Here is a 16095-nt window from a genome sequence, read left to right as displayed (position 1 = left end):
TGGCAAACCACACCACCTCCAGTCCCAGAGGTGGTGCCAAGGCAAACCTCTTACCCTGCCCCCCAGGTGCTTCAGGACCCACATAGGTTTGCAGGCCTGGACTGCTCAGCCCTGGTGTAGTGTCACTGCTCTGTGGCTGGTGGGGAGAAAAGCTTGACCTGGGAAGGTAGGCTGCTGTCCCTGTCCATGGGGCATGACACACACAAGAGCTCCCTTTGTGCTGGAGTGAGGACCCACAGCACAGCAGGACCCTGTGCCCAGGACTGAGCTGTCATGGGGCTCCTGTGATGTGGACAGAAGCTGTGGGTGGGAGTCCCCAGTGAGGCTGGTCAGGGACATTAAGACCAACAAGTGCTCCTGGGGTGCTGGCACAACCCTGGCACACCTTCCCCAGCTGACCATCCCAAGCCCTGCTGGCCTGTCCCAGTTTTCTGGGTGATGCTACAAATAAGCCAGAGGGGTAATCCCAGTCCCACAGCTTCAGCAGGTCCTGTCTTGCATGCCATGCCCCTCACAGCTCTTGGTGCCCCATAGATCTCAATACCTTGCCTCATCAACTCACCAAGCCCTGCAGCATTCATCAGCCCCCTTTCCAGGCCCTTGGAGAGGCTGCCAAGGTCCTGGCCTCACCATCTGTTTGAGCTGTCCCTTCCCACTGCAGAGCATTCATGGGGACGCTGCTGGAGGCCTCCCCTCCCAGTGCTAGTCCCCATGCTGCTCACCTATCCCCTGGGGAGCCAGCTGCTCCACAAGGAGCTGCTCACAGGCATCACACTCCCCATGATGCTTGGCAGCTCTGGTAGCTTTTCTCTGCTTCCCCTCCCAGCTCATAACTCCAAACGTGAGGCTTTTCATGGCTCCATAATAACTTGCAAATTACCCAGTACAAAAGGAGCTGTTTATACAACATTTCTGTCAGTCCCACAATTCGAGTGATGCTGCGGAGTTTCCGTGGAGACCCTGCACGTCAGACAAGTCCTACAAATGCTACAGCTGGCATTAAGGGAATCTCCTGTCAGAGACAGAGGTCTCTGCTGCCCCCACTCCCCCAGCCCTGGGTGGGGACAGAAATGGTACCCTTGAGCCAGAGCTGGGTAAATGTGGCGCTCATGTATGTCAGGGTACCTGCACCCAGGGCTTCCCTGTCAGGTACTCTCACCCTATCTGTGCATGCCTGTGGTCCTGTTGCAGATACACAGCCTGTGCCTTCTTTTCACACTCAAGTGGGATTAAAAGACTCATCAGGGATGCTGGGAAGCACCAAGGCTTGGACTTGTCACACAGTGGTGCCAGGGCAAAGGTGCTGTCACCAAAGTGCCCACAAGGACAGCTCCAGGGCTGGCCTCAGGGAGGACCACCTTTGCCCAGCCAAAACACAGTCACTTGTGTATCCAACTATCCTACATCTGCTGCCCATTGGTCACAGCTCCTGGCTGGCTGGGCACACAGCTCTTCCCAGCAACTGTGACTCTGTAGCCATCCCTCAACAAAAGCTTCAGGAATGACTCTGGGTTGTGTCAGAGATGCTGAACCCCTGGGAACAGCCAGGTCACCTCCAAGAGGCTGTGCCTGTCGCAGGCAGCAAAACTCCTTTTCAGTGGCAGCGGCACCTGCAAATTCCCCCATCAGGGCAAAGCTGAAGTCATTGCAAATGTCCCACGGGAGGTGATGGCCACCTGCACCTAGGGCTGCCCCTCTGCCCTGCCCCAGCCCAGGGGCAGCCCTGACAATGTCCTGCTGCCCTGCAGATCAGGGGCCTAGGACAGAGAACAGCAGCCAGTGCAGCTGTGGCATGGACGAGAAGCAGACCTGGAGCAGGTGGCCCCACTGCCACCCAGCTCCAGCTTTGCCTGCTGGACACACATCAACCCCAAGCAAAGCAGACAGCAAACACTTGCTAAAAATGCAGCATTAATTCCACTGTTCCAAGAAGCACAGCCACACCTTGCTGGGCCTCCTGGCTGTTCTGCACAGATCCTGACCCACTATCACAGCTCTGGCCTGGCACCAGCCCTCTGCCCCCGGTCCCAGCCAGCAGCCCCCTTGTCTCAGAGCTTGAATAATTGATGGCGGCGTGTGCATGCGGCGTCTTGAGTAGGAGGAGGTCTGGGCATGAATCTTTCATGCGTTTGCACCTCCTGGAGCTGCCAGGGATGGGCGGCGAGAGGTGGGGATGTGCTAGGAGCCTGGGTAGGTGGGCACCTTCCGTAGCTCTATCCCCAAGGAAAATAAATACAGCAGCGGAATGTCCCTTGCCACCAGGCAGGGCAGCGCCACAGCATCTTTCTGACCCTGTGGAGGAGCAGTGCTGTGCTGTCCCCCCTCTCCCAAGGGCTGGGACGGCCCAGTGCCCTCTCCAGCTTTGCCTCCCTTGCTGCCACAAGAAGGATGCCTGAGCACACGGTGCTCACTGCAGGCGGTGAACACAGGGATGCAAAACAACGATGTGACCTTGGCTCTGGGCGCCTGGACATGGAGCAGGATGGCATGAGGCATTACATCCCTGCTCTGCCAGCCTCTGGCATAGCCCCTAGCTGGGACTGAGGGGCTGCCTGCTCTGGGGGAAAGCAGGCAAGAGTGCAGGCAGCAGGGTGGAAGCCCCTTCCTAGTGCTACCATGCCAGGGCACAAGCCAGCAACCTGGAGTCAGGAGGCAAGAAGGGCAATGGGAGTGATGGGCAGCCCTGGAAGGAGGAAGAGGCTGTCCTCCCCTCATGCAGTCCCGAATATTGGTGCTATATTTACCCAACTGCAGGCCTGGGTTTCGGCCTCTTGCCTGTAACACAAGCCCTGCAGCCTGCCAGAATCCAAGGGGATGGCACATTCCTCAGCAAAAATAACCCTCCAGCAGCAGGCGAGAGGGCAGGGGTGGAGGTGACTGACTGGACAGCTGCACTCACCACCCCGCTCGCTGGGAGCAGACGTCTCGCTCCGACAGACCCTGGGATGGGAATCTGGCACACATGGCCACCACACCAGCCCCCTGCCCAGGTGGATGGGAGCAGAGGTGGGAGCCACTCTGCGGCAGCTGGCATTAAACATGGGCACGGTGCTGCAAATTATGGGACTAAAATTAGGCACTGAGATAAATGGCCAGGGATGCTGAGCCACCAGGGACGCTGTCAGCACAGCCATCCCCAGTGGGCTCCACTCCCATTGCCATGCACCATCAGCTGAAAAATTTCATCAGCATTGCCCCACTGTAACTCCTCACACAGGAAGGGGTCATGCAGGGCCACCACACACAGGAAGATTCTGCCCCCTTTCCTGCCCCCAAATGCAGGCAGGTGCAGGCTGTTTCCTGGGCAGAGGAAAGGCTCCAAGATGGTTTGATTGCTGAGTGCAGGTGGAGGCGAATGGAGCAAGACCCTGCACAGGGAGCCCAAGATGGACACATCCAACCTTGAAATGAGAGGCAGCCTGGGTGGGGAGGATCAGGCAGCTCTGGCACAGTGAACAAGGGCTGGGCTCTAAAAGGAGATTAGCTCGGGTTCTTAAGAGGTGATTTAATCCAGTTTACAGGGAAAAAATTCAGGAGATGCAGCTGAGAGGTGATAAAGGCTTTAGCAAGTCCAGGAGCAATGGAGCTATGGTAGGGCCCAGGGCTGGCTGGAAGGATCTGAAGGTTCCCTGGGTGGACCTGGGAAGCCCCTGGACCAGCCTGGTGCTGCTGTGAGAAGGGTCAATGCACTCCATCTGCACCCACGGAGCTGGGGCATTAGGGAGAGCCTACAGCAGGGGAGGGGCAGTGCAGTGGGGCATGGGGGGGGATAGGGTGGGACAGTGGCAATGGTGTGACCCTGGCAGCCCTGGCACTTGGCTGCCTGGCCAGCCCCACACATGCTCTCCCTGCTCCCTACAGTGAGCGCTGACGTGCTCAGGGAACCTGGGAGAAGAGCAGGAGAAAATCATTAGTGGGGTGGAGCGACAGATTCAGGGCAAGAGATTAGAGGAGCTAAATCGGGCTTGTGTGAGCAAGGGGGACTGCTGAGCTGGTACAGGAGGAGCTTCCCAGGCTGAGTACAGAGACGAGCAGCACGGAGCCCCCCCAGGCCACCAGCAGGGACCTGAGCCACCTTGGGGAGAACCAGGGCTGGCCCCACAGAGATCTTCAGCCTGGCAGTGCACCAGGGAGAAAAGGGGCGCTGTGCCCACCAGAGAGCACTACCTGTCAATGGCAGATGGAGCAAGGACACAACAACACCTCCAGACACAGAGGACTGGGACCCCAAGCCCAGAGAAACAGCTGATCTTACCAGTGGAGCAAAAGCATTCCAATACCTCCAGACACAGGGGCCTGGGATCCTAAGTCCAGAGAGAGCCTTTATCCTGCCTGGGGACCCTGCACACATCCCTCTTGCCCTATAAGTGGCTGATGACCTGGCTCACAGAGTGCCCCAGGGAACAAGGATGGGATGTCCCTTCCCAGTATGAGGATGGCAGAGCTAAGAGTGAAACTTCTGTGATCCCTGGAGATCTGTCCAGCACCTGGCAGGATGTGGCACTCTCTTGGCACTGCCACAGCACCACAAAGACATTTCTGTGTTGCCACAATGACAAAGCCACACCATGGGCCACCCTGCTCCTTGCTCAACCCAGTGCCCCAAAGTCTGCACAGCTCCAGAGGTGTCTCTGGCCCAGGGATACCTTTTTGGTATGGTGATGCATCCATGGCCAAGAGCCTGCTGGGAGGACTGCCCAAGGCAGGGTGACATTCACAATGCACGTTAGGCAATCCTGGCTGCTCCGTCCTTCCCTCAGCTGCCCCAGAAAGGCGGTGGTGAGGGCTGGAGGCTGGGAATTGGGAGCAGGGAAGAGTGCGTCAGCACAACGGGAACGGGCACCTGGGGAAATCAGACTGTGCTGTGCAGCACTGGGGCCCAGACTGGTGTGGCCATGGAGAGGTGCAGCTGCATGCATGAAGACAGTGTGACCCCCCTGCTGTTCACCCAGGACAGGCTGCCTCTCCTCCGGGGCAGTGCATGTCTCCATTCTGCACACACCTCACATCCAGCTGCACCGTGCCACGGTCCCCAAAGGCGTGCTGCACAGTGCCTCCACACAGACTCACTGCAGGGCAGAACCCCTGCTGCACACTTCTCTGCTCCTCCTGCTACCCCACCAGGCTCCTGACCTGCATATAAACCTTCTTCCATCCTCCAAACACCACTTCTCCAGACTCCTGGCTCAGTACTCCCCTCCAGAATTGTGAAGGCTCCTTCTGACCTGCCACAGACATCCAGTTCCCTGCTCAAGGTGCAGCATCTCTGCTGTACCTCCTGTGCTGCAGAGTCCCAGGTGCAGCTCCTTCCCTGGAGCCTCAGGGCTCAGTGTTGCTTCCCTCACTCTTCATCCTTGCTGTCCCCATGTAGACAGCATATCTCACATCTCAGGGCAGTGCTGCCTGCCTCCACACTCCCCAACACTCAGGCCTTCAATGTCCTAGGGAGGTGGCATCCATCCTCCACGAGGAAGAATGTGTTACCAAAAGGGCTGTCAAGTACTGGAACAGGATGGCCAGAGAAGTGGTGGACACACTATCCTTGGAGGTATTCAGAAAACACGTAAATGTGGCACTTAGGGACATGGTTTAACCAGGACTTGCCAGTGCTGGGTTAAGGGTTGGATTGATGATCTTAGAGGCCTTTTCCAACATAAATAATTCTATGACTATGATTGCATGATTCCGTGATGATGGGGCAGAGGGGTCTGAGCCCCATACCCACAGGACGAAGCCCATAGGGCTGGGAGTGCAGCCCCCATGCACTCCCTCTCTGACTGCTGCAGCCAGGGGTGATGATGACGAGCAGAGAGGCTGCCACAGGGATAAGCAAATGCTTGTCAATTTGCCTTGACTAACTACCAGGTCTCGCCCACCGCAGGGCACAAGCTCCACCTCCACGTCAGCCCCACCTCTCAGATGTTAGGCTTCTCCTCCTAGCCCCGTTGGCGTTTCAGTTCAGCCAGTGCATTTCCAATGCCTGGTAGAGGAATTATGGTGATCGTGCGGGAGTTCTGCCCGTGGGCAGCTGGTGGGGGGGTACTGAGGACCGTGTTGGTTGCTGTGGTGGGTGGTACCACCAGTACCATGTGCTCAATCCCCATCTCTCTCTCTCTCTCTCTCTCTTTCTCTCTCTTCTCTGTCTCTCCTCCTGCCCCGAGCAGGTTTGGCATCACATGCTCCCAACACCTCTGTGCCCAGTCCTGGCACCCAGCCTGGCCTGGCAGCGGGTACTGCAGCCACATGCTCGCTCCAGGCTGGAGAGCCATCCCAGTGCTGCCGGCACCGGACACCCCAGCCTGCAGCAGGGTGGGCACAGCAAAGCTCAGCAGCCCTGTCTGGCTCCAGGGCACTGCAGCAAGAGCCTGCAAAGCACTGCTGCCACCCTCGGCAAACCCTTGTCGAGGTCTGTGCCAGCACGACAGTGCTGGTGGCCACGTCACCCTTACCTTCCATGTCAATGATGGCCAGCACAGCGCTGGTCATGGCCTCTCCCTGCTCATTCTCAGCGACGCATGTGTACACACCGGCATCCTCCTTCTTGCTGTCCCGGATCCAGAGGGTGCCATACTCCTCGCCACCCTGGGCCAGCTGCTCCTCGTTTCGGTACCAGCGGAGGCTGGGCCGGGGGCTGCCCGCCACCACCACTCGCAGCCGGATGTCACAGCCGGTGCCGATCGCTGCATTCTTCAGTTTCCTCACAAAATACGGCGCTGCCAGGCGAGCTGAGCCCTCCTGGGGCGGCCCCGGTTCTGCTGTGACCTTGGCGCGCTTCGGGGGGATGCCAGGGCTCGGCGGGGCTGCCCGAGGCTCCCCACCGGCCCTACTCGTGCCGCTGCGTCCCTGTGCTCGGTGCATAGCCTGCAGCTCCCCCACCACCACCCGCCACCCGTGTCACCCCAAACCAGCACGTCGTGCCCTTCTTCTCCCCCTGCCTGCAGTCTGGGGGTGCCGGGTGCCTGACCGGGGCGCTGGGGCAGTGGCGACCCCCCAGTCCAAATGCCCTCCGGTTCGGTGCCTACCCCCCACAGGCTGCAGCCCCAAAGGTCGCAGCCCGTGGGCAAGCAAGGGACTATATTTAGGCTGGGACTCAGGTTCCTGCTAGCCCAGCCGCCACTCACCAAGCGCCCGGTGCAGTGTGGCACTCACACCCCGTGTTCTGCTGCACCCCCAAGCCCGCCCAGCGCCTCGGCACCTGCTCCTCGCCGGCCGGGGTGCGAGTCCCACGGGTGCTGCCCGCTCGCTGAGCCGTCCCCGTGCTGGGGCCGTGGCGTCCCCCCCCTCACCCGGCCCGTCCCGTCCCGCGCAGCCCCCGGCGAGCTGCGCTCCCTCTGCCCCCTCTCCTGAAGTGGCAGCTGCCTCTGATATGTCACATTCCTTGGCTGGGCTCCCCCTCTCTGCGCCTGCCGCCCCGTCCCTGCAGCCCAGCTCCACTTGCAAAGATAGAAAAGGGCCAGCACCTTTCCATATTAGCTGAGAGGCTCGGGGGGGACCCAGCCTTCCTCCCCCGCTTCCCCTTCTCCGGCAGTGTCATTGGATCAGGGCAGAGAGACCCTGACGGCATGTGGAGGGAAAGGACACCGTCATGCTTCCTGCAACGCAAGACCCCGGGCGGGAGCCAGCCCTTCAGGGCCCCCTAGCTCCGTTCCCAGCAGACAGCAGAGATGGGGATCCCAGCATCCCTGATCACCACAAATCCTCCCTGCTCGGGAGGCTGCAAACGCATCAAGACTCCGTTTCTCTCACTGGGCCGCTGCCTCTGCCCCGGGCAGTGTGGCTCCCGGCCAGCCCTGCTGGAGCTGTTCGGCTTTGGGGCGCCCTGCGGCAGCTGCCACACGCCGCGCTCCAGGCAGCGAGCAGTCAGGGATGGTGTGTGCCAGATGCTGCCTGGCCATCCTTGGGCAAGGCAGGGCTTCCCCATCTCCTGGAGCAATGGCGAAGCCTCGGCTCCTGGCCCCAGCCGCCCTCGCCAGGGGCAGTAAATCTATGTGAGCAGGACGCCAGCGACACGCCACGGTGCTTCCCAGCTGCAGGCCAGCCCCGACGGCTTTGGCACAGCCCATTGCCACCAGCCTAAGGATGCCAGCATCAGTGGAGCATCACTAGAAAGGAGAAAATCCCAGGATTTCCCAGCTTGCATGGCTGGGGCACAATGGAGTGGAATGCCTTGCTAGACCCACAGCCTGGCTGCAGAGTGGCTGAGCCATGCCCAGAAGAGGCCTTGGAGCCTCTTCCCCGAAAGCAAAGGAATGTTTTGTCCCCAGCCTGCCCCCAGGGGCTGAACTCTGGCACGGCCAGCCTGGGCCTGCAGGGAGCGAGGTGTCATCCCAAGCCAAGGCAACCTGGGGACTGTCCTCGATGTCACAGGGCCACCTGCTGGAGATATCCCTTGAGATCCAACACTTCCCAGCTGGGGTTTGTCACGCTGGCCTCTCCATCAGGGACACCCCCGGCCCACTTCCCACTGCTGGCAGTAGCACAGGCCTTGTCCCTAAACCATCACCCCCCACCAAGCCCACTGCCCTCCCTGGCGTCTGCTGCCTGGCAGAGTTTTGTGGACCCTCCAACATCTTCCAGAGCAAAGCAATCCTGAATTGCTCTCCCACATGGGATACTCAAATCTGGGTTCCACTGCAGCATCCCCCAGTGCTGGGATGAAGGAGCTGAAGCCAAGATGCCCACAACCTGACCACAGGGAGAGAGACATGTGTGTTGGGAGGAAGAGAGCATATGGTATTGGCAGGTTGAGGCTGGAGGTTGAGCTTGGGATGTAAGCATAGGATGGTGGGTCTGATGCTCACGACCAGGAGGTCACTTAGGGATGAGGATAGCTTTGCTTGCAGGTTGGTGATACTTGGAGGGGCTTGGAAAAATCCTGGGCAGATGTGGATTTGGGTAGGTCTCAAGCGGGGTTAAAAAGGAGGTGGCTGTGGAGCTGAGAGCCACGAGGAGATGGTATGTGACCCTGGGTGTGTGTAGGAGATACAGGATCATCACCCAGCACCCCTTCGAACCTGCTCAGGGCTTAGGTGTCACTGTTCCCTGTCCCAACAGGACTTTCCCACCCAGTGCAACTGAGAAACACACCACCTCAGGCAGCAAAATGCTCGAGAACCTTCCGTGTGATAGTCACACACCTTTTGGGGGTCCCAGCAGCCTAGGGAGGAGACAGCCCAAAGAGTTGCTGGCTCGTCCATCCACCTGGCCCTTGTGATGCCTCCCCAGGTGCTGCCTCCCCACCACTCCATCCCCTCTCTGCCCCAGCGATGCACTGAGACGACAGAGTGATGCTCCGCTGTTTATTTCAGCCGCCTGAAGAGTCTCATACACGTGGTGGGGTGGGGGTGCATTGGGGCGAGGGTTGGGGATGCCTGCCCTGGCCCCCCGGGCCTCTCTCCGGCTCCTCTCATTCTTTCCCCCCTCTCTGCCATTCACTCACTCCTCCTCTCTCCTGTGTCCACCTACGGGTACCCTCTCGGCTCATGAGCCTGGCCCCGTGCAGCCTCCTGCTGCTGGGGGTCCCCGCCACGGGGAGGGGCGGGCACTGCCCTCCTCTGCCCCACGGGACTGCCTCTCGGGCCGGGGGCAGCGAAGGGCCCGAGCCCCCCGGGCCGGGGGGGACACGCAGGCTGGGGGTCCCCTCGCTCTGAGCTGGGCAGAGAACAGGGGGCTCAGCCCAGACCATGGCTAGCTTCTCCCCATCCCTAGCATCGCCGCCGTGTACCTGGAGAAGGGCCAGCTCCAGCGGGGACGGCGGTGCTGGTGGAGGGGGATGGGTCCCCGTTCCTGTGGGATGAGCCCCAAGCCTGTGCCCAGCATGGGAAGGGGCCTGTGGGGGGATCCAGAACCCGCTGCTGGGACCGTCCGGCTCTCCATGGAGCTGGCCCCGGCCACCACCTGCTCCCCCCAGCCCGTCCCACCTGTCCCGTCCCTCCCTCCTGCCGCCCCCCGGCCCTGGCCTGATCCTGACGCTGGCGTTGCCGCTGCGAAGCTGCAAAAGCAGAGCGAGCCTTTTGAAGCCGGAGGAGAGAGCCCGGGGGGTATGGGGGGCCCAGAGGCAGCTGCATGGGGGAGACTCCTCAGGCAGTGCCGGGGGAGCGCCGAGAGGCGAGGCGGGGGGCAGGAGGGGGGCACGGCGGAGGGACGGAGGCAGGGACAGAAGGTGCCAGTGGGCTGCTGGAGCAGCCTCCTCTACAGCACTTCATGCTGCTGCTGAGTCGCCTCACTCACCACCTGTGGGAGAGAAGCACTGTGAGACGCTGTGCCGTGCCACACCAGAGCCCCAGGTGCGGGAACAGGCGCCTTCCTCGGTCCCCTGCCTCCCAGCCACCCTCCGGTGCCACCCTGTGCTCACCTCCCCATCACGGGTTTCGATGGTTTTGATCATCACGGTCTTTTTGGTGTGCACCTCGGAGCCCCGCTGCTCTGGGCTGGTCTCTGTGAGGGAAGGACACAGGGGATGGGACCAGGGACATGTGGAATGGGGACACAGCTGTGGGCTGGGGTCACTGAGGAGCTTCAGCAGCCTTGGTTTAACCCCACCTCAGCTCACAGCAACACCCAAACAAGTGCCCCCATGCCAAGGGGTCTTTGTGGCACATGTGTGTCCCCAGCCTGCCAGCCCGGCTACAACCCCCCCAGGAGGGACATTTGCCCCAAAAGTGGGCACTTTTGGGGAACACTGGGAACTCATCCCAGGTTCCCCTCCACATGGAGTGAGGCTCACCTCGGAAATTGAGTGCAGAGGCGAAGGTCTGGTGCATGGGGATGCTGATCCTGTGGGAACACAGAAGGGAAAGCTTAGTGCCAGCCAGCCCTAGCCCTCAGGCGTGTCCTCAAAAAGTCAGACCCCAAAAAAACCGCTGACCCTGCTGGTCCCCCCAGCTTGTCCTGCCCCTCTTCCACTCACCGGCTCTCCTCGCCCTCCAGCAGCTTGCGGTATGTGGCGATCTCCACATCCAGGGCCATCTTGACATTGAGCAGGTCCTGGTACTCACGCAGGTGCCGGGCCATCTCATCCTTCAGGTGTCGGATCTCCTCCTCCAGGCGGGCAATGGTGTCCTGGTACCCACCAGCCTCGCCCGCAAAGCGCTCCTCCATCTCCCGCATCTGGCGCATCAGCGAGTCATTCTGGAGAGACAGGGGTGCTCAGTGAGGGGGGGAACCCAGAGGTGCCAGGGGCCACCTGTGGTGGGCACTGGGGATGCCAGGGAATCTGGGGAGAGTCATGGTCAGCCCCGGGCTGGGTTCAGCTGATGTGGGACCATGGTGAGTGACTGTAACCCTCCACCTGCCCAGTGCCAGGCAGCAGGGTCTCACAGGGACACGCTGGGCATGTACCAGGCAACCCCAGCACCCTGGTGCCCAGGTGCCCCAGCAAAGCCATCCTACCCCAGCAAGAGGGCACAGAGAGCTGCAGAAGTACTGGATGGCTGCCTGGGGGTGGCACTGGTGGCTGCTGGCCAGCTCCTGTGAACATGACTGTGCCAGAATGGGACTGTTGTGCCCTGTTTGTTTGTAATCACCTTGCCAGCCTGCAACCAGACACCCTGAGCCCTGTGCCCGCCTGCCTGGAGCCTCCTAGGCTGGGTCACATTTTACAATCTGCACTTTGATTCCAGGACTCTGCCAAAACACTGTGTGGGAGCCCAGGCCACTGCTAGGGGAGGTGCAGCCCAAATGTGGGGTACAGTGCCCTCTTCAGCAACAACTCAGAGAGCTGGAGAGAGCCCCCCACCCCAGAGATGTCCCAGAGGTCCCTGAGCAGCCTTGGAGCAGCAGGTCCCTGCAGGGAAGCTGGGGATCTTCCCAATGCTGCCCCTAGCTCACCGTGCCCTTGAGGGCATCAATCTCGCAGGTGTAGGACTGGATCTGGTGCCGGTACTCCAGCATCTCCTGTTTGGCCTGCCTTAGCGCGTCGTTGTTCTTGTTGGCTGCCTGCGTCAGGTCAGACACCTGGGGAGAGACCGTGGTCAGTGGGCACGGCCCCCAAGATGGAACCCGTTGCGCCGGGGCCAGCCCAGAGCCCGCCACCTCCCGCACCTTGGACTTGTACCACTCCTCGGCCTCGGCGATGTTCTTGGCAGCAATGCTCTCATACTGAGCACGGATGTCCCGCAGAGCAGCTGTCAAATCAGGCTTGGAGATGTCCATCTCCACCTGGATGTGCTGCTCCTGCAGCTGTGCCTGCAGCTCCCGGATTTCCTGCGTGGACAAGATGACATCTCAGGGCACCCGCTGCATTTTCCCTGCCCTGTCAATGCCATTGGAAAAGGGTGCCACTTCTGACCTACCTCTTCATGCACCTTCTTGAGGAAGGCAATTTCCTCCTGCAGGGACTCGATACGTCTTTCCAGGTCAATGCGTGCTAGTGTGGCTGCATCCACATCCTGGGAGGGACACAGAATGAGAGATAGTGGGGGGGTTGCAGGGAGAGCATGAGGGCTGGAAGGTGCAAAGCTGTGTCCCGGACCATGCCCTGCTGCTGGGGCCAGGCTGCCGGGGGAAGATGGGGGTGAGAAGAGGGTAGGGTTCCCACACAGCACTAAGGGGACAAGTACTCACAGCTCTGAATGCAGCGAGGTTGTTCTCAGCCTCCTCCTTCAGCTGGATCTCCTCTTGTAGCCTGTAGGCAGAGAAGGGAGGCTAGGGGGGTCTGGAGGAAGCTCCGTCCCTCCGTGGTGATGTCCCCCCGAGCTGTGCTTAAGCCCAGCATGGCCCGGTAGGAAGAAAACAGATTGTCCTGTGTTCCCGGCAGGCAGCACAGGACTGGCGGGGGGCCAGGGGCTCTTCCTCCCATTCCCTATTATAGTCAACGCCGGAGAGATCACAAAGACATGAGGTCAGCTCAGTGCCACGCACACTGCCCCGGCCCTTATAGGGGAGAGTGACCAGCAGCTGGGGGACAGGGTGAAGGATCTGACACAGGGGCTCTGAGAGATGGCCACCAGCTGAGCTTTCCCAGGGAGAGCAGGAGCACAGACAGGTTTCAGTGGTGCTGTGGGATGGGATGTGCTGTGGGGACTGCTGTGGGAGAGGCTCAGGTCAGGGCTGGAGATCCAGGCTTGTGTCAAGGAAGGGGACAGCACCACAGGCTGCATGTCAGTGGGAAGGCAGCAGGGAGGAGATGGAGGTGCCCAGGTGGTGCTGGCACATGGGGTGGCAGAAACCCAACACCCGTTTGTTCTGGGCCCTGTTCCTCCCCTGTCACTGAGAGTTCCTTCATACCACCACCCCCAGCTCCCCAGCACCAGGGAGGTAACCAGCGCTGGCCATCTGTGGTGGTGGCTGGGGTTATCAGGAGGCAGCAGGCTGTGTCACCCCAAGGGAATGGTGTCCCCCAGGGCACAGAGTCCAGGAGGGAAGGTGCAGACCATCATCAGAACATACAGCTCCCCTTGAGTATCTGCCCCTACTGCCACCTTCCCCACGCTCATCAGTCCCTGAGGGTTCCCTCAGCCTGGCCACCCTTGTGGATAATCACCACTCTCTTCCCCCCAGTACCAGCCAAGTCCACAGCATCTCTGGAGTCTCCCACTGGTCACAGGGCACCGTGGACACTCACAGTAGGCCTGGAGCATCCCTGGCCTGTGGAAGTGCAGCCGCTTCCTCCACTCCCTCCTTCACACCTGGAGCTGATGGAGCACCCTCCCTGGGTTATCTGTCCCCTCACTTCCGCCTACCTGATTGCATCTGTCTGTCCATCTATCCCACAAAGCCCAGCTCACCAGGGGCCCAGCAGCCCTCCCCAGTGTGAGCAGAGATGGGGACCCTGGGGTGAGGTGCATGTTGATATCCCAGCTCTGGGTGTCCTGTGGTGTTACAGCTGGGCCCCAGCCTCACTGCAAGGGAGGGCATAGTGGACACCCCTGCTATGGGAGCCACTCTACCCTCTGGGTGCTGCCTGGGCAACCAGAAAGTGGTCTAGGGGGATAGAGTATTGGGATCATGATGGGCTCTGAGCACGAGGCACGAGGGTAGCAGCAAACACCCGAGGGGCTGCCAGGGTGAGCTCTGCCCCCACCCACCCCTAGGGATGGAGTTGGATGCCCACAGGGACTTTCCAGCCCCCTCCCCCCACTCACTTCTGCTTGAGTTTCTGCAGGTCATCGAGCAGGTTGTCACGCTCAACCTCCACACGAGCCCGCTGGTTGGTGAGCAGGTCCACCTGGCGCCGGAGCTCCCGCAGCTCCTCCTCGTACATCTCGGCCACGCGGGTGGGCTCCTTGCCCCGCAGGCGGTTGACCTCGGCCACCATGAGGGCATTCTGCTGCTCCAAGAAGCGCACCTTTTCGATGTAGTTGGCGAAACGGTCATTGAGTTCCTGCAGCTCCACCTTCTCGTTGGTGCGGGTCTGGAGGAACTCCTGGTTCATGGCATCGGCCAGGCTGAAGTCCAGCAGCTCTCCAGCACCCTGGTAGGCGCTTTGGTAGGAGCGCAGGGGCGTCACACGGGTGGTGCGGAAGGTGGACAGGCTGGGGACGGCCGAGGTGCGGGACACCTGGTACACGCGGGAGGTGACGGAGCTGCCGCTGCTGCCCTTGCCCCCGAAGGAGGCACGAGAGAAGACCGGGGAGCCGCCAAAGGTGCGGCGGTAGGAAGAGACCCGCTGGCTGGAGGAGTAGGACTGGCTCATGGTGGCGGCGTGGGGAGGCGAGGCCGGAGCAGGGAGCAGGCAGAGGGCTGGCGAGCGGCCGGCACAGCTCGGAGAGGCGTCGGGAGGGGACCGCGAGCCGCTATTTGTATCCTGCTGACATCACCCGCCCCTCCTGCTGCCGGGCAGCTGGGGGATGCTGCCGCGGGGGAGATGGCCGCAGCCCCCGCCCACTGTCCCTCACCTGCCCACACCCCCCGGCTGACAAAGACCCCTGGGCACCCCAGAGCTCCCTGGTGAGGCCTTGACACCACTGCTCTGCCCTGTCCTTGGGGGTGCGAGGGGAGGAAGTGGGGCAGACTGGTGGTGAACCCCCTGTCAGGATGTAGTGCCACCCACAGGGGGCCCGGACAGACAGACAGACAGACGGCCTAGGCTGACGCCATGAAGGGAAAGAAGGGAACCTTCACAACATCACTTGACCCCCTTGAGCCAAACCCCATGCCAGGTAGCTGTGGTCCCCAAATTGGTCTTGAGCGCCCCAAACGAGGTGATGCCCTGACCCACCCCCTGGCAAGAGCACCATGCTCAAGTCTCCATGTGGGGCCAGACTCCAGCCCCCCCATCCAGAAAATGAGCAAGGAAGGGCCCTGGAGAGGGGTTGATTGGGGGATCACCTGCCCTGAGTGTGCTTGCCCACCACCCAAACTGTTTCTGACACGGGGGCTGAGCACTGGCCAGGGTCTGGGTGCTTTTGGAGTGCTGCTGAGTGACCCCGAGCAGGTGCTGGGTCTGAGCCCCAGTGACGGTGACGTCAGCCCCTGTCCTCGCTCCGGCACATTCCCAAAGCAGCAGGCACTCAACCAAAATAGCCTTCCCTGCTCATACTCGTGGGGTGTGGGACATACATACGTGGTATTTATAGTGGGGGAGGCACTCTGTTAACCCTTCTTGCTCCAGGCGTGTGGAGAGCGCAGCTGGATGGCGACCCTGCCTGGAGCAGCCCTAGCCCCTCTCTGATCCCCATCACCCTAAGAGCAGAGCCAGGTCCCCAGGTTATCCTGAGGCACAGCAGGCTCTGCCCTGTCTCCTTGGCCTCCTCCTTGGCCTCCTCCTTAGCCAGGAAGTACACTGGGGTTCAGAAAGCCCAGACCAGCTCCCCAAAAACTCCCACAATGGGGAATTTCTAAGTCTGTCTGAAAACACACTCTACAGCTTCCTGGACAAGTGGCAGATCAGGGCAGACCCTCGGGGCCCTGCACGAACCCATGACAGCTGAAAAGGACATCCTGAGGGAGGGTATCTGTGCTGGGGGAATCCCTCATGAGGGTTCCCCTTGCCTGGGCAGCACCCCCTCCTCCCCAGACTCCCCAGCACACCTGGTGACCCCCGGCTCTGTCCAAGCTGGGCTGTTTTGGCTGACATCAGTTGGCTCAGCCCCAGTGCTTTTGTCCCTGAAGGCCCTGGTGGAGGTGACCGCTGTGCCACTGGGCACAGGGTGA

The 16095-nt window shown here is 60.9% G+C and overlaps 2 protein-coding genes across 4 annotated transcripts in view; both read right to left on the bottom strand.

The window, feature by feature from the left end:
- SPEG (striated muscle enriched protein kinase) overlaps window positions 1–7331 on the bottom strand; it is a 38742-nt gene extending 31411 nt beyond the window's left edge. For 2 of the 3 annotated variants that reach the window (XM_058840494.1, XM_058840497.1), the window contains exon 1: window positions 6450–7331. In XM_058840494.1, the coding sequence (XP_058696477.1) occupies window positions 6450–6858 (409 nt within the window). In that variant the 5' untranslated portion in view covers window positions 6859–7331. The remainder of the gene's footprint in view (window positions 1–6449) is intronic. The other variant, XM_058840495.1, reaches the window with a different exon arrangement.
- Window positions 7332–9285: 1954 nt separating this feature from the next.
- DES (desmin) lies at window positions 9286–14725 on the bottom strand. The gene is made up of 9 exons (XM_058840060.1): window positions 14085–14725; window positions 12565–12625; window positions 12294–12389; window positions 12043–12204; window positions 11830–11955; window positions 10910–11130; window positions 10727–10776; window positions 10355–10437; window positions 9286–10233 (listed from the first exon to the last, which is right to left on the bottom strand). The coding sequence occupies exons 1-9, from the start codon at window positions 14633–14635 to the stop codon at window positions 10192–10194; spliced, it is 1392 nt and encodes a 463-aa protein (XP_058696043.1). The 5' UTR covers window positions 14636–14725; the 3' UTR covers window positions 9286–10191.
- Window positions 14726–16095: the final 1370 nt, after the last annotated feature.

The sequence above is a fragment of the Poecile atricapillus genome, chromosome 5 (assembly GCF_030490865.1).
Source record: "Poecile atricapillus isolate bPoeAtr1 chromosome 5, bPoeAtr1.hap1, whole genome shotgun sequence".
Taxonomy (NCBI): domain Eukaryota; kingdom Metazoa; phylum Chordata; class Aves; order Passeriformes; family Paridae; genus Poecile; species Poecile atricapillus.
Note: the sequence above shows the minus strand (reverse complement) of the source record. Positions and strands in the feature narration are given on the sequence as shown.

Bases quoted from the DNA above. Each gene is read 5' to 3' on its own strand.
- DES (XM_058840060.1), bottom strand. From the start codon at position 14,635: ATGAGCCAGTCCTACTCCTCCAGCCAGCGGGTCTCTTCCTACCGCCGC. The intron at 12,626-14,084 runs GTGAGTGGGGGG...CTCTGCCTACAG, and splicing joins CTGCAGAAACTCAAGCAGAA to GCTACAAGAGGAGATCCAGC. The intron at 10,777-10,909 runs GTGAGTGGAAGA...GTGTTCCCACAG, and splicing joins CTGGAGGGCGAGGAGAGCCG to GATCAGCATCCCCATGCACC.